General features: G+C 36.2%; 1 protein-coding gene across 1 annotated transcript; it reads right to left on the bottom strand.

Moving 5' to 3' along the window:
- Window positions 1–1,401: 1,401 nt before the first annotated feature.
- LOC107739038 (dmX-like protein 2) lies at window positions 1,402–24,109 on the bottom strand (the record flags this gene model as incomplete). The annotated part of the gene is made up of 6 exons (XM_016551007.1): window positions 23,736–24,109; window positions 4,487–4,612; window positions 3,534–3,605; window positions 3,186–3,264; window positions 2,584–2,731; window positions 1,402–1,468 (listed from the first exon to the last, which is right to left on the bottom strand). Coding segments are annotated over exons 1-6 (579 nt in total), but the record flags the coding sequence as incomplete, so codon positions are not given.

Here is a 24,109-nt window from a genome sequence, read left to right as displayed (position 1 = left end):
CTAAAAAGATTCGAACTCGATACCCAGCCCTACCAATAAGAGAACTTCCTTCCTTTTTTTTTTTTAATCACACCCCGCTTTTTTTTTGCTAGAGGGGGGGAACAAGACTCCTGTGCTGTGCAGAGGAGTGCTACAAAGCCTCCGTGAGTGCTGTAGCCCCTCTTTTGATTTAAACCCAGACCACAGGTTAGGTCGCCCGCCTCTTTTTGCCTCCCTGAGGTTTAGCTGGGCGGTGCTTAGCCGCTGCTGCTGCAAACGAGGCCTTGCCTCTGGGCTGGGGTTGTTTTGGGTGAACCCTCTGCCTGCATTGACTGCTGAGGCAGGGGGTGCCTAGGGTTTCTGTGCCCTGACTGTTCCCCCCTGGAAGCAGAGGCAAACCCCGGACGCATGGGTTGGGGGGGCCGAGCAGTCGGCTTCCTGGGAAGGCAAGTTTCAAAAGCTTCCCCGTCCTTCTTGCGCACTCCCCTCCTTGCAGCAGCATGGAGAAGAGATATGCTGAGAATGAAGCAGGGACCGCTAGCAGCGATATATATGAGGGAGGCGGGACTCCCGCATCACTGTCGTGATTTGTCTGTCAACCGACAGACGTGGTGTAATTGGTGCTTCCAGGATCGGTCACACCCGAGACGATTCCCATAGTGAGATACCAAACGAATGTTTGAAAGAGAACCTTGCCTTAAATAACATAGATAGCTTAGCTAATAGATTGTACAGTAGCTAACTACTAGTTTAAAAGGATAGCTTTACTGTAATTTAACTACTTTGAAGCCATAGCTTCCCGTGCTACTCATATTCATTAGATTCCCAAATACAAAACGTTCATACGGGAACCAGACAATTTCTTATTTTACACATCACAATGATAAAGGTTTCTGTACCGGATAGGACTTGTGTGTAGTACTTATACCATCACCTCCCCCCAGCGGCACCGGGCTGCGGAGCAACCTCGTTCATTTCAGCGGGAAGCACGGAAAGACTCGGGTCCCCTTTATTCGCGGCCGCGACTCGTACTCGGCGCTCCAAAACCCTTAACGGGAACTGAGAGCAGTGCGGGCATCACTCGGGATTAGCGAGCACAGTCGGTGCGTGTCTAACTCCCAAACATGCTATGCACAGAGGGTGAGAGTCTTTAGGTGAAATCATAGACCCGCAAGCACACGGGCGAGAGGGATCGCTTCCCGTGCTACTCATATTCATTAGATTCCCAAATACAAAACGTTCATACGGGAACCAGACAATTTCTTATTTTACACATCACAATGATAAAGGTTTCTGTACCGGATAGGACTTGTGTGTAGTACTTATAATTAGCATTACTTAGACTTATATATACACTTATATTATGTTACTTATATATTGCTTATATAACATGCTGTGTGTGTGCGTGTGGGGGGGGGTTACCTTTCCAGCTGTGGCGAAATATTCTCCATCTGGAGACCACTGAGTAATATGAACAGCAGCAGCAGTCCTGACATAAAAAACACATGAAGCAGAGCAATTTACACCCACACAAACACAGGTAAAAACTCTGTGCACATAGTGAAATATATTTAATAAAGGGCCCTCATAAAGGGCGTTCTGAAGACCCACATTTCACCTGCAAAAAATTTTTTACATAAAAAAAAAAAAAAAAATTCAATTTTACTATTTTTAAAATAATTTTAATTGTTAATCATTATCACGTCAGTCAAAATTTTAGAATTTGATGTTTTCTGTTTTCTATTTCTATTTGTTTTCATTTTCTACCCTCACTAACTATAACCATGCATTTATAAAAATTGTTTAAATTCTAAGATAACAGCAGCCACATAATGAACACTGAAATCCATCCAGCTTTAAAAGACACTGCAGTTAAGCTGACAGTCCTACCATAGGATGCTATTAAAGTTATAATAAGTGAAGTGAAGTGACGTGACATGTGGCCAAGTATGTTGACCCATACTCGTAATTTGTGCTCTGCATTTAACCCATCCAAGTGAACACACACACAATTCTGCGGCGCCCGGGGAGCAGTTGGGGGTTCGGTGCCTAGCTCAAGGGTCTCACCTCAGTCGTGGTATTGAGGGTGGAAGAGAGTGCTGGTTATTCACTCCCCGCACCTACAATCCCTGCTAGACCTGAGACTCGAACCTGCAACCTTCGTGTTACAAGTCTCTAACCATTAGGCCACGACTGCCCCCAAGTCATAAAGTTATAAGTAAAGTTTAAGTAAAGTTATAATAATATATAATTATTATTATAACATTTATAATATTTTAAAGTGTTTTATTTTGATTGCTAATATTTTGTTGATTTAATTAATTATTAGATTTTCAGCAATTTTTACACCCTTTCAAATAGAAATTTCAAACACCCCACAGTCCCCTCGCAAACTCCAGCTTGAGAAAACCCTGGGCAATATTACGCCTACACATTACATAAAAATCTTATTTAAGAAAAGTAAAAGCCTTCTTTTTCCATTATACGACCCATTTAAATAATTTAATTCATCAAATGTGCTTTAACGTTCAGTAAATCAGACAGGCGACATTTAAGATTTAGTATGCAGACAGGAGTGTGGTTAAGATTTTAAGCTGCACTCACTTGCACTGCCAGACACATTTCCAGTCGTTGAGCATCAGCTCATGAGCTCTATCATCATTCAGCTGACTGTCCTCTTCCTCTATCAGCGTGTCACTGGTTGGAGGAGCCCACAGCTGCAAACGCTCAGTCGCCGCCAAGATACGATTGCCTACATGACAAACAGATGTAATTAATATTACACATATACATTTAACGTTACCATATACATAACAAAAGTTTGGGTGCACTTGTCTTTTTTTATATTATTATTATCATTATTACTATTAATATTTCCCTCATTTTATAATAATAGGGAAGTTATCAGAATTATAAAACAACACAAATGGAAGTTTGGGGATTATTATGGTTAGTCACTGTGTTATTATACAGTAACCAATCTAACAAACCTGCACCATTTACCACTATCATTTACCATTTATCAAATCTCAAGTTTCACGTTTTATTCTGCTTATTCAAACATAAATAATCCAGAGTTTGCACTTAAATCAGAGAAATATCTCCTAAATGTATTATTTAATCAGAAGACTCAAACAGAGTTGAAAAAAGGGAACTACTGAAAACATTTAGTTCATTCACAGACAAAGTGTATATTTCAAACAAACCTTGCGGGTCCCAGGCCAGATTGTAGGTTATAGCATTGAGAAAGAACTGACCAGTCTTCTGCCACTGGTAATTCAGTTGCTTTAAAAAAATAAAAAAAATAAAAATAAAAATAAAAATATATATACACTTTTACACTAAATAATGAAATTACATTAATGATAAATAATTTGTAACAATAATTAATAAAGAGTTTTTGATAAAACATGAATATTCAAAATCAGTAAAATACTCTCAGGAAAATATAGAAAACATATTTGGGTAAATTACTAAAGATGTAAAAATGGCCATAGTAATCATTATTATCACTCTCTGAAAGAAGATCCACTGTCCTCCAGTGCAAAACTCACCTTGTGACGTTTGTTTGGGTTTGAAGCTATTGGTTCAAAAATACAAACGGTATTTCCATAGGATGCAGCAATCTAAAAAAAGACACAATTATTTACAAATTATTTATAATTACCATAATAATAAAAGAGCAGTTCCACCATCAGCAAAGAGAAACTGTGAACACAAAACCACGTCAAAAACCCAGTCAGTGCAAATAACTGGATATATGTTCATCTATTCATGTTCGTACTCTGTCAGGAGTGAGTTGTGGCTTATCAGATCCACAATATCTGCTCATCAGTGACTGATGCCTGTGTCTAGAATGTGGCTGAAACACATATATTTTATATGTTTTGCTACATTTCTCTCTTCTGTCCCAGCCTTCAAATTAGTGCTGGGCGGTATGACCAAAAATTCATATCATAACAAAAATAAACACCGGTATTCGGTATGAACCGGTATACCGCCCAGCACTACTTCAAATCAATTTGCAAGCTGATTCCCCAAAACATGAGGTGCTCTCCAAACATTGCTCTTTTAGATTAAGCACTCCAACCAGCCTGAGCAGGACTTTCTTTTTGTCCATCCAAGAACAGATGGCCAAAGTGCAACTCCATTGGGTAAAGCTAATGATGCAGCAACTAAATGAGAACAATTGGTATATTTGTACAACACTGCAAAATTTACATTAATACTTACACACACACACACAAAAAAAAAGCAAAACATAAAATGTTCATTACCGATTAACATGTTTGTTAATTGGCCAGCTAATAATTTCAATTTGGCCAAATCAAAAGCTGCTATTTTGGTTTAGGAATGTCTGTTCTAGTCAATAACTGCCCACTGCTCATGTTTCTGTTTCACTAGGATGGATTACTTTTGTTATAGTATTCCACATTTGTTCAGTGTTTTGTATTAAAGGTCTGCTATAAGCATTAATGTAAATGTAAGAAGTGGAGTATGGTCTTACCCGGCCAAGCTGCTGAGAGCACTCCACACAGCCCACCTGGATGTTTCCATTCTGAGCTCCAGGAATAATTTGAACACACTCAAAATCACTTGCAAGGATCACGATATCACAGCCTGAGCCATAGGCCTAAAGAAACAGAAATCACTCAGTTAAACTTTGCCATTTCTTACAACTAATATAACACATTACAATACAGATTTCAAAAAGCCAAGCAAACACAATGGTCCACTTCTTCAACAAGAATTTCAACATCTATCAGTCATTCAGATTATGCTTCTACATGCATGAAAATTAAATATATGCATCTCCATAATTTACACATTATTTATTCTGTGAATTATTGTAAGACTGTACCAACAATTTAAGATAGATATATGACTATAAACAATGATAGAATCATATATAGACTTATGCATGAACAGTACTGATTATCTGTAATAAACAAAGGGAGACAGACGTACTTTTTCCACCGAGATCTATAAGGTTCATATTCAAATTCATAATTTTATTCAGTAAAGGCTTATTAAATTGATGAAAGTTTTGGGATCATTTCACATTAATACTTTTTTTTTTCTATTCATCAAAGAATCCTGGAAAAAAGTGTGATAGATTCAACAAAAATATGAAACTGTTTTGAACACTGATAATATAAAGATGTTTCTTTCTTTCTTCAGCAAATAAACATGAATCATAGAATGATTTCTGAAGTATCATTGAAGACTGGAGTTCTGACTGCTTTGCTATCACAGGAAAAAATTACATTTAAAAAAAATATATTCAAATAGAAAACAGTTTCTTTGAATTGTAATAATATATTACACTATTACTGTTACTCATCTTACTATTACTAAATTTTAGGAATGCACCGATATTTATCGGCCGATTTTTTATTATTTTAAAGTCATCGGCATATCGGAAATAGCATGAAAAGGGCCAATACCGATGGTTTATTAATTAACTGCATGGAGACAACGAGTTGCATGTCTGTTGTATAATCCAACGTTTTTCTCTGGGCAAAATAATTAAATACTTGCCAAAATAAAATCTGTACAAAATATAGTTTGTCAGACGCCATAGTACAGCCTATGCAAACGTGACGCTGATGCATCCAACATGTGAAATGCCCGCTCTCAGCTGTAAATTCATCATAGGTAAGTCGCAAAAGCTTTACAGTTTTGAATGGTGTTTTGCTTCTATCTGTATGACAAACCAGCGTTGGTATGACCATAAATTTCGGAGTAACAGTTGGGAAAATAACGCAGTGATCGCGTCGGTGCCTCACACGCACATACAACAAATTTTTGCTAATTTGACATCGCAGCCTATTCATTATTAAAATAAAACACAGTTAAAGAAACATAAAAAGTTACACTGCTCAATTTAAATAGTCCATAGTACAGTCTGTGCTGTTGTGACCAGCATCATACTTCACATACTTCACATGCGTCAGTGCTGATATAGCCTATATGTGAAGTATGATGTTTTACGTTGATAATGCGAGTAAAGAACAAAGCCTATAGTTTACATAATAAATATTTGTTTAGCATCCAGATAATTCGCGAATATGGAAACATTTGGATTCGTGCAGAATGAGAGAGGTAGGCTTCAGTTTCGTTTTTAAATTAATTTGTTTTGGCTTGACGCTTTTATTTAGCCTAAATACAACTTTAGAGGATTTGTTGTGGAGAGAAGGGAACTAAAATAGCCTAATTGTGTTTGTAATTTTGCTTTTATTTACCAGTATTGTAGCCTACATTATTTCTGAATGCAATAATAAAATGCAACGTACAGCCTACTAATTTAGGTTGTTTTTTTCCCCTCTCAAAACGCTTATAGGAGTAGTGTTTTTTTTTTTAATCCATGCTGAAGCATTTTTAAATATCTTTAAAAATACTTTAATGTTTGACAGTTGACAATAATGACAGTTGACAGTAATGCGTTGACAGTTTTCTTTTTTTTTTTATACATTTGGTCCTTGGTAAATCTAGAAAAGTTGATGCTGTATTGGCTATGATAAAGTGAGATCAAGACTCTCTTCATGATTTTTTTTTTCTTTTTGAGTAAACAAAACACTGTACTTCATTATTATTATTATTATTGGCAAAGAAAAAGTTTTAAAAATAACGTTAATAATCAGTATTTTTTCTACTTAAACTGATTTCATGGAGGAACGGAGGAACGGAGGAACGCAGGAACAGAAACGTTCAAATACCGATTCTGCTCGGGGTGAACCAATCTTTTTTTTTCTCTCTCGTTTTTAAGCCCTGCTTTATGCAATTGACCAATATCAGTATCGGATTCGGCCAATAGTTGTTTGTTAAAATCGGTATCGTATCGGCCAAAAAATCCTATCGGTGCATCCCTACTAATTTTACTGTCTTTTTGATCAAATTAATACAGCATTGGTGACCATAAAAGATCTCTTTAAAAAAAAAAAACAACAACAGAAAAAACCTTAGCAACCCCAAACTTTTGAACGCCTGACTGGGATTCAATAAAAAAAAAAAGGGAACTGAATTTTCTCTTTCTTATTTTGTAGTTGTTTTATTATTATTATTAATATATCCCTTTCAGCATTCACTGTCGAGTTTTGATGTTTCTATATTGGTTACAGTTCAAGTGTAACTGCTTTGGCAATGTAGCATATTCTAGCAATGCGTGTCATAACAGAACTGAGAAAGAGTAACGATTCAGAAGGGTCATATTTACACACCGACATTTACATTGATACTGTAATTATACCATCTAAATACAATGTGTTGTGACAATTCACAATGTTGTGGTAAAAATACAAAATTACAGAGTTAAACAACAGCAAAAAGAGTGTAATGCTCTACATAGAGTGGGGAAGTAAACATCTACACACACACACACACACAGTGTCGGACTCTAAACAGATGTGCCCATTTGATGAGATAAATATGCTTACTGATGCATCCTGTTTTTTTCTGGGTTACAATTCCTCCTGGCACTGATCTACTGCACATGCTCAGTTCAGCATTTTTAGTCATGTTTTGAATAGCACAATACTACTCATAATGGTATTTCAGAAATTTAGAAACTGGATGATCGGCTACATGCCAAAATGTACAGGGCACAACAAAGCCAGTGTTTCCGCTACATTCATTCTGACGTGGTGGGCCGCCACACCAAAAATCATCCCTTATAAATATAATTTTTTGTATATTACATAGATGAAATACTTTTAATAAAATTAGAAAAATGCCACTACAAAGTTAAAAAGAAAATGCCCCTGTAAATCACTTTGAGTCAAATATCACCTCAAATTAGGTAATTTTTTATCAGAATTTTTTTTATTATTCATCAGAAGGTGCTCCTAAATTTTTTAAATTAGGAGGACAAGCTCTCCTAAAAAGAAAAGTAAGTGTAGAGCCCTGTGTAACAGTATAACAGAGCCATGCATGAGGTCTTAAAGAGACAGCAGCCTAAATAAACATGTTGCTGTCTGTCATTATTTTACAGTTGAATAGTGTCATTATTTTACAGTTGAATAGATAAAGTACTGTTAATTTAATTTGTATCTTATTGTTTTTGTTTGTGCTATTGATTGTCATTAATTTATTTGTTCTTATTTTATTATTTACTATGTACTTGTCTTTTTTGGTTAAAATAAATTCAATTCTGAGTGCACATGATTCTTGGGTGGGGAGGGGGCGTGGTCCATGGGAAATAGTTCTGAAAGCACACTACCCTGATTAGTGTGACCCATAAGTCAATGCACTCAGCATTCTATGTCTAATGACAACAGCTGCTTCCCAATTCATCTGCTTATACTATAAAATATATTAAATATATTTTGAGTGTGTAGCAGAAAATTAGGCAACCTTTGGGACATACTACTTCTTCATAACTGCATCTTTAAATGTGCTCTGTTGCTTAGTTACACGAATCCCATCACACTTTAAACTGCCCTGTTGATCATCTTGTCACATCCTTCGCATTTTGTTTCATTTATCTTCCTACCGTATTGGAGAGGAATGAAGAGGCATGTTGATCTGCCACTAGTGAGTTTTTCATGCCAAGAACTCTCCTGACGTGATTGCATAACGAAAGTTAATGAACAAACTTATCATTATAAAAGTTCACACTATTGCTGCAGATGAAATATAATGTGGATAACATTAACTAAAATTTTTTTTCAGCATGTTAAATACTGATTATTAATCACGCAAACCCCTTTGTCTAAATGTCTCTACTGAAATGACGGTCTCGTATATCCCCCATGTTTGTAGTTTTTCAGCACTTCTTATTTGTGTTTGTAGTTTGAATCGAACGCACATGGATTAGGGCTGCCCTCGACTAAAGATTTTTCTGGTCGACTAGTAGTCGTTAATTTTAAGCATTAGTCAACTATTAGTCACACTTTTATTAATAAACCATATAAATTATAATAAGCATATGGATGTCCTGCCCGATGTACTATATTACCACACAGACCAGCCGTTAACGATTTGTCCGTCACGGACTGCGTGATTTCGCCACTTCGTGTGGAATTTTTTTTTCTGCGACTAAGCGACAAATGAAATTTTGGTCGACCAAGCCTCTTCTCGTCGACTAACGGTTAGTCGACTATTAAGGGGCAGCCCTAGTATGGATATATGTACTTTGAATTTTCACTAGAAATAAACCATCGAGGGACTTTTGGGATACCCATTTCAACAATTTTGGACACACTAATTATATTTTTAAATATTATTTAAGACGGACAGTATGCAAATTGGGACACAGCAAATGTTTACATTTTAATTTGTTCAAAGGTTTAAACTGCAAAATTTTAGATTATAAAGCTGGATGTACTCACTAACATAACAAGGCTAGGTGACAATTAGAGATCGACCGATATATCGATTTACCGATATTTTTCCCAATATTTAAGCATTTTACCATAATCGGATATCGGTTTTGTAATATCAGATTCACCGATAAACGCCCCCACCTTATGGGTGTTTTGAGAATTGCGCGCAGGATCGCCATTGAAGCGTCTGAGGGGAGACGAGACAACAACAACGGCATGGTGCAGGTAGCCTACTTGATTTGCTGTAGTTAGTAAACTTTATTTAACATAACAGCCATTTATGCACAAATTAGATGCATTACATAAATGCCTGATATGTAGTTTATGCAGCTTGGCTCTAAGAAATAGAGACCAACTCACGGAGTCATGTAAAATAATCCGTCAAGTCCTGTCCCAATAAAGACGTAACTTTGCATGAGTTAAATAATACAGCCATGAATGAGTGCATGTTGGAAATAAAAGCGCTGAATTGAATTCTCTCTCTGTTGTCTATGCTCATCGTTAAGTCTCTTGAAGTCGGAGTCACGTAGATAATCCGTCAAGATCCTCTCCCAATAAAGACGTAACTTTGCATGAGTTAAATAATACAGCCATGAATGAGTGCATGTTGGAAATAAAAGCGCTGAATTGAATTCTCTCTCTGTTGTCTATGCTCATCATTAGTCTCATGAAGCTGCTTTCATATTGCTGTTCACTCAGCGGGTTGATGCGGTTGATGCTCAGGAAATGCTCCAGCACGGCCACCGCATGTAACTTTTAACAAGATTCTCTTGTTTAAAACACCCTAAATTGTATTAACATTTACTATATAACCATTATTTCGCTAATAAACATCTAAATAAATACAACTCTATGGAAATTAATTATTTATTATCTCCGCGAGCGATCACAGTTTGAGTACAGTTCTGTGTAACTGCATAGATAAATCGACCTGTCAGCTGGCATTTCATAATCTAGAAGGACAAAAACATTAATAATTCTGATATAACATTCCAGTTGAGAAATGCAATAAAATACGATGTTTTGTTTGTTATATTCCAATATTCCAGATAATATTATTCTATTGTTAATATTAGTGTTGCTGCTGATGCTTTAAATAAAATGTTTTTTTATTGTTGTAATGTGAAGATTAAATTTAACATGAAAGACTGGTAATTTACAACACTTAAAAAAAAAAAAGATGACTGAAAAGAGAAAAACCAAAGTGAAATATGTTGTTACTTCACTCAGTCATTTATTTACTTTATAACAGTAAATAAATATCGGTTCTGAATATCGGTTATCGGGCACATAAACATAATAATTGGTATCGGTTATAAAAAATAAATATCGGTCGATCACTAGTGACAATGTACCATACCACTAATGGAAACATTTATTACTACTGTGTACCATCCCATTTTTTTTTAACTAATCCACACACACAGGTTGCCACAAGCCATTAATCAGTCCAGACTGAAGAGGCAAACGCTGCACCTGTTGTTCTGAGCAGTGTGTGTGTGTGTGTTCTCATCCTCCCTATGACTTATTAATGGGAAGAGAGCACAGAAGCACTGAAAGCAAAGAAGCTCAAAATGACACTCATTCCCATTATAGACTCCACTGGGCAAACACACATTACTATGAGGTGTGCATACACAGAAGACAGACACATTATAACACTATATGAATTAGGGGTGGAACGGTTCGTGGAAAAAAATCAAACCGTACGTTTCTCCACACACGGTTCGGCATGCGCTAGGACCGCGGTTCAACTTAAATCTGACAACGCATCTATAATATGGTTTGCTATAAATAACACGTAAAACAAACAGGGTTCGGCTAATATGTTTCTGTTGATGGATGCGCATTCTGGCTTCCCAGTACATTACAACAACAGCGATGAAAAAAAAAAAAAAACACATGGACGAACCATTCACTCTTGTTCAATGTGAATGTCGTATGCTGGAATATGAGCAGTCATTTATTCCGTCATCACACGAGTGCTGATAGCGCGCGCGCACAGGTGAGACCTGAACAGCACACGTTGATATCTGTGTTTAAACTAAACTCATTTAAGCTTTGCCAGTTTAAACATTTAAGAGCCAGAGAACGCGAGCTCGCGTGCGAGAAGATTTGTGCGTGCGCTTGTCCGAAGCGCGTAAATATTAAGCACTCTCTGAAGTATTGTGTTTAAATGGACAAATTCACACAAAATATTGTCAAAATGCCCGTCTTGGTAAGTATCCTATAGCAGATATAGCCGGCTGAACGTACTGTATCAGTGCACTGGATCAGTGCATTCTCTTAAAGTGACAGCACTATAATCAAACAGCAATAACAAAGAATTCACTCATACAGTGAAATATGCAATGCTGTTTTACATTTCATTACTTTATTCAATTTCTGTACCTAAAAACTAATGTTAGACCTACCTAAAAAAAAAAAAACTGAAAATCACTGTTTATTTTATTTGTATCTTTACTCTATTGTATTTATTTGTGCTGTTGCTTGTAGTTAGATAGATTATTCTTATTTTCTTTATTTTTATTTGACAGTATAGTTTTTCCCTAAACATAGCACATACCGAACCGTACCGAAACCGTGACTCTAAAACCGTGATACAAACCGAACCGTGAGTAAGTTGAACCCCTAATATGAATGCATAATTCCAATTAGATTTCGCTAATAACCAGTTTTCTAAATTGGTTGCCTTAACCAATATTGTTATAGCTGTTTGTATTTTATAATTAATTATTTTGTACTGTTCTTGTTAAAGCGGTATAATCAGTTAATTCATTCATCATACAATATCAATATTTACCACAATATTCATTTCATACCATAAATGGGGAATGAAATGCATTCCACACGTTTGTTAGAATTCAAGAATGACTGTAAACATTTGTTTGCTTACAAGTAAATTCAACAGAGTAAGCTAGATTTTAATTTAAGGCCTCATGAAATAGGTTTTATTTTTTCCCCTAATTCTGTTTTCCAATCTTATTTCTGTCATGACAACTCTCGGAGGGATTGGCATGGTAATGTGCATGACAATGTTAATGTATTTGGTCTTGGCGGAATAGATCTGTTACACTGCTGCTGCGGCAGAGCAAGTACCTCCATTGCATGTAGTGTTGCTGTAAGGTAGTAAGTAATGTTGAGTAATGCTAGTCCGTCAGTCACATGTGCTTCAAAGTTTATGTTTTTTACATTATCAATAACATTTTGCTTTTCAAGCAGGAATAAGCTGGTTGGCCAAATAGTCCCTTGAGGGCTAAGACACTTGTTAATTTCCCTAAATTAATGAAATATTAACTGTTATACTTATAACCATGTATACACACACACTACATAAAGCCCCTATTTTACAAATAATAATGCAGTCAGGAGATGGTGTGATGCAATGAGTGGTTTCCACATTTTTAAACATTTAAAATGCATGAAAATAAATATTTTCCATCACTTTGTTTATCACTCTTGAAATGATCTGTACACTAAATAATCTAACCCTCATACTTGCATAACAATAGCAGTCTATTTATTTATTGGTCCAAGTTGAAGTCAGTATGTATATTAATGACAATATGGGACAAATATAATGTAATTTAGTGGCGGCAGGAACTGCACGCTGCCGGTATATGTACAGTCAGACAAAACAATGTGCACAGTTATCAATGACGCAAGTGCGCATACAGTCGTGGAAAACGATGTGCTCTGCAATGTGGCGCGTCTGTAGAGTGTGCGTCATGAGAAACGATGTGCTCAGTAATTAAAGAGGCAGGGCGGCGGTTCTGTTATTTGGTTTGTGACATCCTTTACGGGAAACGCCGGTGCAAGGCTGCTCACAGCACTTGGTCACGCATCTCACCAGAACCATTTTCGGAACAGAAACTTATAAATTGCTCACGGTTCCGGTTCTTTTCAAAACATCGAATAAGAACCGGTTCTCGGTTCCCAACCCTAGTGCTGCATAACAGAACTTGCATATTGTATGAATTAAAACATAGATAAAAAATATCTTTATTAGTGGATCGACTGATATATCGCCAAGGCCTATATATCGGACGATATTTGGCATTTTTCAAATAACGCAAGTGCGCATACAGTCGTGGAAAACGATGTGCTCTGCAATGTGGCGCGTCTGTAGAGTGTGCGTCATGAGAAACGATGTGCTCAGTAATTAAAGAGGCAGGGCGGCGGTTCTGTTATTTGGTTTGTGACATCCTTTACGGGAAACGCCGGTGCAAGGCTGCTCACAGCACTTGGTCACGCATCTCACCAGAACCATTTTCGGAACAGAAACTTATAAATTGCTCACGGTTCCGGTTCTTTTCAAAACATCGAATAAGAACCGGTTCTCGGTTCCCAACCCTAGTGCTGCATAACAGAACTTGCATATTGTATGAATTAAAACATAGATAAAAAATATCTTTATTAGTGGATCGACTGATATATCGCCAAGGCCTATATATCGGACGATATTTGGCATTTTTCAAATATCGGCATCGGCCGATAAGTTTTTCTGTTTGGCCGATGTGTTCAAGATTTATTTATTATAAAATGAGTGTTACCTTGGCTTTATATGAAAAAAAATATATGATTCCCAATGCACACAAACTTCCCGAATACTAAGTGCCCTGTTGGTTACAGTGTTTACTTCCTTTTCAATTAGATTTTTATTAAATATTTATTTGTGTAAAATGCCTTATCTTCTAAAGTATAAGTATGTTTATTTTACACAATTATTTTTAATCCATTTTCAAATGATTTCAAATTTCTTAAATATTAATTAAAATAAATAAAATTATATCAGCTTTATATAGGCCATCAGCCACCCTGCTTTCAAAGATATCTTCATCGGCTGTCAAAAAACCCATATCGGTCGTCCACTAATCTTTATATTTAAATAGTATTAATAATAATAAGTCAATGTAGGCCTAATGTTTTAATTAGTGCTGGGCAACAATTAATTGGATTAATATCATCCAAAAAAAATGTTTTTGTTTATATAATATATGTGTGTGTGTGTACTGTGTATATTTATTATGTATATATAAAGACACACACATACAGCATATATTTTGAAAATATTTAGATGTATTTACATGTATATATTTATATTCATATAAATTATATTATATATAAATATATTTAAGTTTATTAAACACTGCATACTATAGGGCCATTGCTAACTATAGGCAGAGCAGGCAGCTGACCTCTGCATTATGAAGGGCCTCCATAACTGTACCACAGTACAATATAGGTAATGGCATATGTTTCATGTTTACATTGGGCAATATTAGGTACAATATTCTGATTTTTTGCTTATTGAAGTGGAGATCGCTAAACTGCAAGCTAACCAGTGTTTTCAGAAAGCAAGCGGGTTTATCCACAGTGGAGAGAGAGCGCGTGCACATGGTTGCCAGGTTGACAAAGATAAGTAACACACTTAGCAGATATCTCCGTATTGCGCAAGTGGGAAGCTCTGTTTCGGTGATTACGTCTCTTTATATCAGGCAACCCAGTTGTGTTCCTCTGCGGCCAGATTAAACCTTGTTATAGCCTATATATTATGCTCCATTCATAATTTTTTTGTAGAAACCTCGCACTTTTCTGCTCAATTTTAAACGTTGTTCTTGTATTCAAATTAAGCGCGGTCCACTGCTGCACACGTGCCACAATATCGACACAGGGCCAGCTGTATTGATACTTGTATCGTCAAATCTCTGTGACGATACATCGTCGTATCGATGTATTGAACACAGCACTAACACATATATTACATACACACTTTTATTTTGGACGCGATTAATCATGATTAATCGTTACCCAGCACTAGTTTTAATATATTGTATAAATAGTAGTAGTATCGGTTTGAAACATTCATTTTTCTAGACAACTATATTGTTTGTCTGTCATAATTTGTTCAATTTATTTAAGTTAAACAGAAATTCTGGCGGTTTAGTCAAATGTTCCATGCATGCTTGAGTATGTTTAGCTAGTAGACGTAACTGTGCAGATCATTCACTCTGAGACAAAATATGCAGACTTCACATATTAGTAGCGGTCACAGACATTCCATATTGCAATTTGAATTTGGTTCACTGGACAGTTTTCAGAGATTTAAATTTCTGACTTCAAAAACTTTTAAATGTCAATGATATTCCACATTATACAGTAAATTCTGTTTATATGACTGAAAGCATGCAATTCCGTCTGTGTTTTCCACTTCTCTCTCTTTGTCAGCAGACACCATGTGAGTGACACAGGCGAAGCAGTCTTGAGAACTAATTGCTCACTTTTATTGTGAGTCATCACATATATCACATAAAATGTGTCACCAAACTTCACATACAACACAAACTTTCATTTTTAGTGGCAAGTACCCGATCATCTAGATGTACTTTAGGACATAAATACAATATTAACTTTTGTTAATATTTATTTATTTTATTTTATTTTATAAATATCAATATCTATTTATTGCCCAGCACTAACTGAACAATGAAACTGGAAAAACAAAATTAAAATAACTCAAACTTAACCAAAACCAACTTAACTGGGCTCACCTAAAATCAATTAAACTTAATTCAACTGGAATAAAAAAAAAATTTAAAAAAATTCAACCCACTAAACTCAATTCAAACTCAACTCAATTAACATTCAGCTCAGCGCAACCATTAATTTTACTTAAATACAACTCTATTCTATCAAACTCAGCTAAATTTGAATCAGTTAGGTTGAACCCAAATAACCTGCATGAACTCCATTAGGCTAAACTAAACTGAATCAAACTCGAGAAAACACTTATAACAAATATGTTTACCTGTATCATTTCAGACAATGTGTGTGTGTTCAGTGCAGTAGACTATCAATTCATGTCCCTCTGCACTGTGAGACTGAACACGACTAGAGCAAGACATCATTCATCAATCTCAGAGAACATGATCCTCTGGGAGAAGACAACTCAAATCATCCTGCCCGATTCGGCTCTACGTGCCTGTCAGCATTCGTGAGCCGACATGTGTGCAGTGATTGTAATAGCCTTCAGAGATCAAGACTAGTCCCACCGAACGGTTTAAGCTCATAAAGGGCTATTCCACAGTACGTTAAGCAGCTACTGACAATCATTACCTGCACTGTTTAAATACTAAAAGTAAAGTAACAGCTTTAGTACACCCTATACTGAGCTCAGATAGCTCGTCTGTCTCCAAACAAGCGCAAATAAACTAACACTGATGGGACTGCTTTTTTCTGGTTATGCACTACAAACAAAATTCATGTTGGTACAATTTGTTCTAGGAGGTGCTTTGTGGTGGTACCTACAACTTCATGTGTCTTCTTGGTATCAACAAGCCAAACTAAACCGGCTTACTTTTTTGCTTTACCACAAGTAAAACTGAAAGATATAATTTTATACAGACAGGTTTTGTTAGTGGTTTTTTTATTGTTTTTTTTTTAGTCTCATGCTAATAGGGTTGAGTATCGTTTGAATTTTATCGATTCCGATTCTGCTTATCGATTCCGATTCTTATCGATTCCTAGTTTCGATTCCAATAAGATAAAAAATCCAGTATAAAAAAAAAAATAAGTCAAACATTTAGATGTCAAACATTTATTCTGTCTTACAAAAATGGCTGTGTTTATGATGATATACTGACGGAGTTTTCTGCATATTGGTCGACAAATATGAAAGAAGTCAGTTTCGGCCCGGAACAACCTTTTCTACAGTAGAAATACACAGAACGGTTCGAGAACGGACACAAACCGGGAACCCGTACCGCGACCTCTGTTCTCTGTTTTGACCGACACACTGCTCACTGTTGCGCTTTGTGTGTGCTGCACGCAAGCAGGGGCGCAAGTTCTTTCAGTTCCTGCACTTAAATCGTTTTTAAATCACATTAAAATGCGAACGCAGGAATCGTTAAGCAGAATCGAAATGCACGCGTCTTATCGAATACCCGGTTCTTGGAAATTTGGAACCGGTTCTAAAATGGAACCGGTTTTCAATACCCAACCCTACATGCTAATGTGTAATGCTTAAGCACTACTATACTTTCAGTACAGTGTGACAGCTGAAACTTTTATTTGATATACAGTACATGCCTTCCATTGCATGTGTATTAGTGTAAAATCACTTCCCATTATATTATATATAACTGAGACACAAATCTAAATTATTTGCAACTTTATCTGAAGTAAATCGAAATTAGCCCACAGATGCCTTACATTAACATTACACTGAAAATAATATGGAATGTTCCTTTAACCAATAGTTGTGTAAAACAGATTTCTACCATTATTTCTGATTCTCGGATGTCAAACAAGCACATTTGAGTTTACTTTTAGCATATTTGATGTGCGATGATCAATGTGTGCATAAAAGTCTAAATTAACCCCATAAAGCCTAATGTATCATATTTGAAAAACAAATTTCTAAGGCCTCTAAATTATCAACATGATCAAAATGTTTAGTAATATAATATAACTTTTAGGCCTTTTAGTATAATTGTAAAATGTCCACCTTCAGGTTATGGCAACCATGTCTTTTTTCTCTAAAATCATAAATTTTTCATTTAGTAAACATAATATATTTTAAATTGTTAGAAATATTTCAAGATAAACACTTGCTGCACTGAAGCAACTTAAATGATTATCCATAAGGCATATTTAGAAAAATCATGTTAAAATATTAATATTAAATATGATAAACCAGGGTTATTTTGTAAACATTCCTCATTGCATTATGTTTTGCCCCACACAGCCCCCACAATAAAAACTACAGAGCTTTGATCATAAAACTAAGTATTTAAAGATCATCTTACGAAGACATATTATTGGGATATGAGTGACATTGATAACTTGACATTTATATGCATTTTATATAGTCTGCATTACTGTTACAAAGATGTCATTGATTTACAATTTATAAGAATCTTACTTTTTGGTCATATAAATATCAGCAACTGCACCAAATTGCACACCGAATTGAATAAAACTGAGGTGTTTTTGGAGGCTGAGAATTTTCATTTTGGGAAACCATTGCTTGAACAGACCACTGACAACTGTAACGCTGCTCATATCCATCACTAAGCTGTTTATCTAAAGAACCCGGAAGCATGGCTGCTTGTTATGTGCCACATCATAAGTTCAGTGATAAACATCAGCTCATGTTTACTAGCAGGCATGAGCCATATTTTTGCATATAACATATTCCAAGCATCTCTGAACGTTGCAGCTATTGATGAAATCATATTCCGGTGAGGTTACAGCACCCAAATAAAACCCAAAGGCGTTGAAATCCTCTGGTGCTATGATCCACCCTCCACTCCCGCTGGCTAATAATCCCAGCAGGCCCAGGATGAGGCGTTTGCAGGAGTGAAAGTGTGTGTCAGCCTTGAGTATGGCGTGACCGTAACATATTCAGACACGCTGTGCTGGGGTGTATTTTTATGCCATGTCCAATGACAGCAAGCATTCCTTCACAAACACACACTACAACCCACCACTACACGAGCCCAAAAACACCATTCCTTCCTGCACGACAGCAAGAGATGAATGAAACGATAAACTAAATATGTTCCTTCTTTGGCAGTCTGTGGGTTTGCTGTATTGTGTGCAACTGTCACGTTGATGTGGTAAGCAGGAAGCAAAAAAGTATAAGGCTTGACACCCAGAAAGTGAGACTTGCAGCTCTCATAAATCCAATGCTGAGTCTTCTGAAGCTATTTAGCTGTTGAATGCTTTACTAAGCTGAAATAATAATATGTAATAATAAATGATAAACATGTCTTTACATTTTTTTAGTTTGGGAAATGTTCTTAGCAAAAACTGGCATGATGATGAATTAATCACAATTAATTGCATATACATCACGGATCAAATGTTTGGAATAATTCAGATTATTTAATGTTTTTGAAAGAGGTCTCTTATGCTCACTATGATTGCATTTATTTGATAAACAACAGTAAAACAGTAATATTTTGAAGTATTATTACAATTAAAAAGAAGTTATTCTTATATACACATATACAGTATATATATATACACACACACACACACACATACATATATATATATATAGGGCTGGGCGATATGGCCAAAAAAAGTATCACGATAATTTTTTTCATATCAGTCGATAACGATAATTATCACAAAAAATTTCAAATCTTTATTTCTTTCAAGTTTAAAGACAGATTTTTGCTCCACAGTGAAAGTTGTAGAAACCAGACCATTAATTTTCCTTAACAAAATAAATATCTAAATAGAAAAATGTATTTCTTAATTTCTGCATGTTCGAATGAGTGATATTGTTTCAAATCAAGAAACAGGTTTGGGTTGCCTCATGATATTAATAATAATAATAATATCATTTTTTTGTCTCTTAGAAATGCACATTTGATAGTAGCTTGAGTTAGCTATCATTTTTTTGTCTCTTAGAAATGCACATTTGATAGTAGCTTGAGTTAGGATGCAGAGGTAAATTTTTGTTTATTATCAAAATCAGTAACATCTGTAAAAATTGTAGCAACCTCAGTTTTATATGGTTAAATTAATTCTGACCAAGGTTTTTTTTTTTAAGCATAAAAAAAAATAAAATAAAAAAAAGTTTCGTTTTTCCCCCTGCTGTACCGAAATCATACCGAACCGTGACGTTAAAACCGAGGTACGTACCGAACTGTCATATTTGTGTACCGTTACACCCCTAATATATATATATATATATATATTGTTGAAAACAGTTTTTGCTCAAAAACAACTGCTTAATATTTTTATGGAAATTGTGCCAGACTACCATTCAAAAATTTGAGGTAAGTTTCTTCAACAAGGACGCATTAAATTAAGTGACATTAAAAACATTTCATATTAGAAAATATTTATATTTTATATAAATGCTGTTTTTACACTTTATATTCATGAAAGAATCCTAAAACAACATCACAATTTCCACAAAAAGCAGCAAAAGCTGTTTTCAACATGGATAATAATAAGAACCATTAGTAACAATTGAGCACCAATAACAACTGATTATACCTGAGTGCCAAATCAGCATATCAGAATGATTTCTGAACGATCATGTGACACTGGAATAATGCTGAATTACAGCTTTTCCATCACATAAATAAATTATGTTAAAATATGCTAAAATAGAAAACAGAAAAAATGAAATTGTAGTTTTAATTTTAATTGTAGGCTATTTTAAATTTTTTATTTTATTTTTTGTTCAAAAAAATGCAATCTTGGTGAATACAAAAATAATTTTTGGTGAGACGGTGTAAGAAATTTTCCAAAGTACAAAATTCATAATATGTAATAATTAAATTTTCTATTCAGAAATTTTAAAAAAAAATAAACTAGCTAGGCTATGTTAACACTACAGCAGAAATACTGAAAATATCTAGACCCACTTTATACTAAGTGTCTTTAACTACTATGTACTTAGTTTTAAATTAATAATTTGATATAATGCACTTATTGGGTACATGTTTTTATATTGTATTTATATTTTTATACCTGTATTTACATCTGTATTAATTTATGTAATTACATCTCTAATTACACTGTTGACCCTACCTCTACCCCTTAAACGTAACCTGACCACCAAACCATCCCTAATCTTACCCATATCCCACCTCAAGATAGGGCTGGGCGATATATCGAATATTAGCAATAACATCGCAATAATTTTGACGACGATGTAAAATTTGAAAATATTTTGTAGCATACTTTCCCAAAAGAACGTGCCGAACGTCCAAAAAAGGAGACAATATGTTATTGCGGACTGCTCTACACGCCTCTACTACGCGAGCTTTCATGAGTGCGGTTGCCAGATATCAATAGTTCTAATCCCCGAATCAGAGCTTCGCCGTTACAAGCATACATTTTCTGCCCAGTGTTTTGCTTATTTTAAGCAATCTCAGTAGCCCCTCACTGCAGAACAAAGATCCAGGGGGCAGGGTTGGATCCACATCTAAGGGGTGGAGATGGTAGGTTTAGGGGTGGAGATGGGTGGGTTTAGGGATCAGGGGGTGGAGACGGGTAGGTTTAGGTATATGTAAGGTGGGAGGAGTTGGATCTGGATCCAACCTCGCCCCCTGGATTTTGTATTCAGGACCATCTCAGCAATCTGGCAACCATGCGCACGCGCTCGCTCCTCATTGCGGAAGCGCCGCTGCCGATGATCTGAAAACACTAACAAAAAAGCTGGAGTTTAGCTATCTAAATGAAAGCGTCACTCAACCAGTCTGTTTTCTGTCATGAGATCTTGACTGCATTGTTTGCTATTGTGATCGCTGAATAAATGCACTTACTCAACCGCGGTTGTTTGAATAGAGAAACATAGGCTATGGCAATTTGGAATTACAATTAGGAATTTCACTGTTATAATATTTTTCATTTGTTTTACCCGGTTTCATAATATAGACAGAGAGAGTGCATAAGTCTTTGGTATTAATTTATATATTACCTATGTGCCTATGTGAAATACGTTCCAGCAACTAGCTTTCCATCTGAGAGGGTTTTTAGTGCCAGAGGGAACATAGTTTCATGCCACAGAGCTTCTCTTAAACCAGAGACAGTTGACAGACTTGTGTTCTTAGCTAAAAACTTGTAAAAAATACTTATCCCAGTTTAATTATTTCCCCCAGTTGCACAGTGTAAATTGTGAATTGCATGCACCAAACAAGTTGACAGAATGCACTTTGTGTACTTGTTTTGCGCTACTTCAGTTACATATACATGTGTTCATTTAATAAAAAGCAGTAAGTGATCACTTGGTCTAGATTTTTTTAACTGCTTAAATTTGCACTAAACATTTTGTATTTGCTTTGTAACAATAACTTCTATCTCAATTGTTTTTGTTGTTTTTTTTAATGGGGGCAAAAGAAATTCATGTTTTTTTTATTATTTAAAAGCAAATGCAAACATATCGAGATATATATCGAATATCGTAAAAATTTTGACAATATCGAGATTTTGACAATATCTAATTTTTTTTTATATATCGCCCAGCCCTACATCAAGATCAGCAGATGTGTTTTGCAATACAATATGAACACAACAGCTACATTGTAAATAACAGTTCATTATGTTATTATTAAGTACATTGAATTTAAAGACACCTAATATAAAGTGGGACCAAATATCTTATACATAATAATTAGGGATGCACCGATACCGACAACAAGAATTCACCAGCACCTGCTCACACATGCCCAAACACAGCTCTTGCGCAAGCCAACAACAATCATTTCCAAAGAGTAACTGATACTGTCAGCGCTGACCTAATCATGTGAACACACGTGTCTGGACTTTCTGATAGAGAACCTGCGATAAACCAGAGAAATATACAGACTGCATCACAGGTTTCAGTTCTTGTTTCTGCTCTGTGGAAGCCGCTGCTATGACTGTCAGACAAATCAAAGCACACAACAGAGCACCTTCCCTTAAAAAGGCACAGCTTGATTTTTTCAAAAACACGATTGACTACCCAACATTATTTGACAGCAGATATTTATGAGCAGCCAGTAATATTCCAGCACTGATCACCGCAGTCTTCAAGACGGGCTCAATCAGATTGAAATGGCGAGGGAGTATGCTGCCAAACAGCTTGCTGAATCACATTCCTGCTAGACATTCTGCATGTTTTATAGTTATATAAATGCCAAAAAACCAAACAACTGTAATGCATTTGGTACTGATTGCCTTATTGGTTTTTTAGCATCATACTGTAGATATAAACATGCAATGCACCTAATGCAACCACTCCCTTGTGCACACATATTAGTTACATATTTGTTATTTTGAGTTCACTATACCTTTAAGCAACACTTTTTGATGTAGGCCTACTTGTGCAAACAGAGGCTCTGAATTAAACATTCTCAATGCAGGCCTAACTCACAGTGCACTATGCACAACATGCAGTGATTAGATCTTTACATTAGAGACTCTGGCCTGTCAACTGTACTCTGTGACGTCACTGTGTGCGCAGCTGAAGGGCTCAACATCCAAAAACATTGAATATCGGGTCTCATAATAACCTACTAAGACAACCACCGTAAGATGATGCATTTTGGGCATCACAATGCAAGTCATCTGCTGTCTAGGTACTAGTTACAACCAATATCAACCTTCGAGCTCCATGCTCATCATTATGATTGTGAGTGAGCGTTGCAACCGGCTATAAACATGCATAGCATGTCATACAATCGTGCATGTTAGAGGGGTGTGTATGTGTGCGCGCGCGTGCTACTGATCTGCAGGGACACACACACACACCGCAGATAACCTTGAGGATGACAGATGGCACACTGAACCCATACACGCATCATGAGGATGATGATGGTGGTGATGATGATGCCCACAGGTTGCATGCACACGCGTCACGCTTGATCATCGATCACGCACAGGCGTAAAATAACGCGCCGCCGCGCAGGTTTATTTCTTACTCACCGTGAACGGGACGTCGTGGACGCTTCCCACGGAATAGCAGCAGTCCCCCGGGTTAACGGCCCCCGTCAGCACCTGGTGCAGATGCATTTTTTGTTGATCACGCCGATGTTTAATTATTTACAACAGCGACGCTCGGTTTCTCTCCGGGAATCCCATCCGACAGCGTCCGGCCTGGCAGCCGCACATCCGTCTCTAAACACCGGTGCGCTTAAACACACACGGGCTCTGCTGAAATATGTGTCCTGGTGTCCGATTTCCTGCATAGAATGGTTAAAATCGCTCGTGTCGCGTCGCTGTCCAGCACTAACGAGCGGATTATACGTTTCTCCTCCGCTGCTGCTGCTGAGACTGGAGCGCGCGGCACGATCACCGCA

Source organism: Sinocyclocheilus rhinocerous, unplaced genomic scaffold (assembly GCF_001515625.1).
Source record: "Sinocyclocheilus rhinocerous isolate Xijiao unplaced genomic scaffold, SAMN03320098_v1.1 scaffold1547, whole genome shotgun sequence".
Lineage (NCBI taxonomy): Eukaryota > Metazoa > Chordata > Actinopteri > Cypriniformes > Cyprinidae > Sinocyclocheilus > Sinocyclocheilus rhinocerous.
The sequence above is the reverse complement of the archived record's forward strand: the minus strand, read 5'-3'. Positions and strand labels throughout refer to the sequence as shown.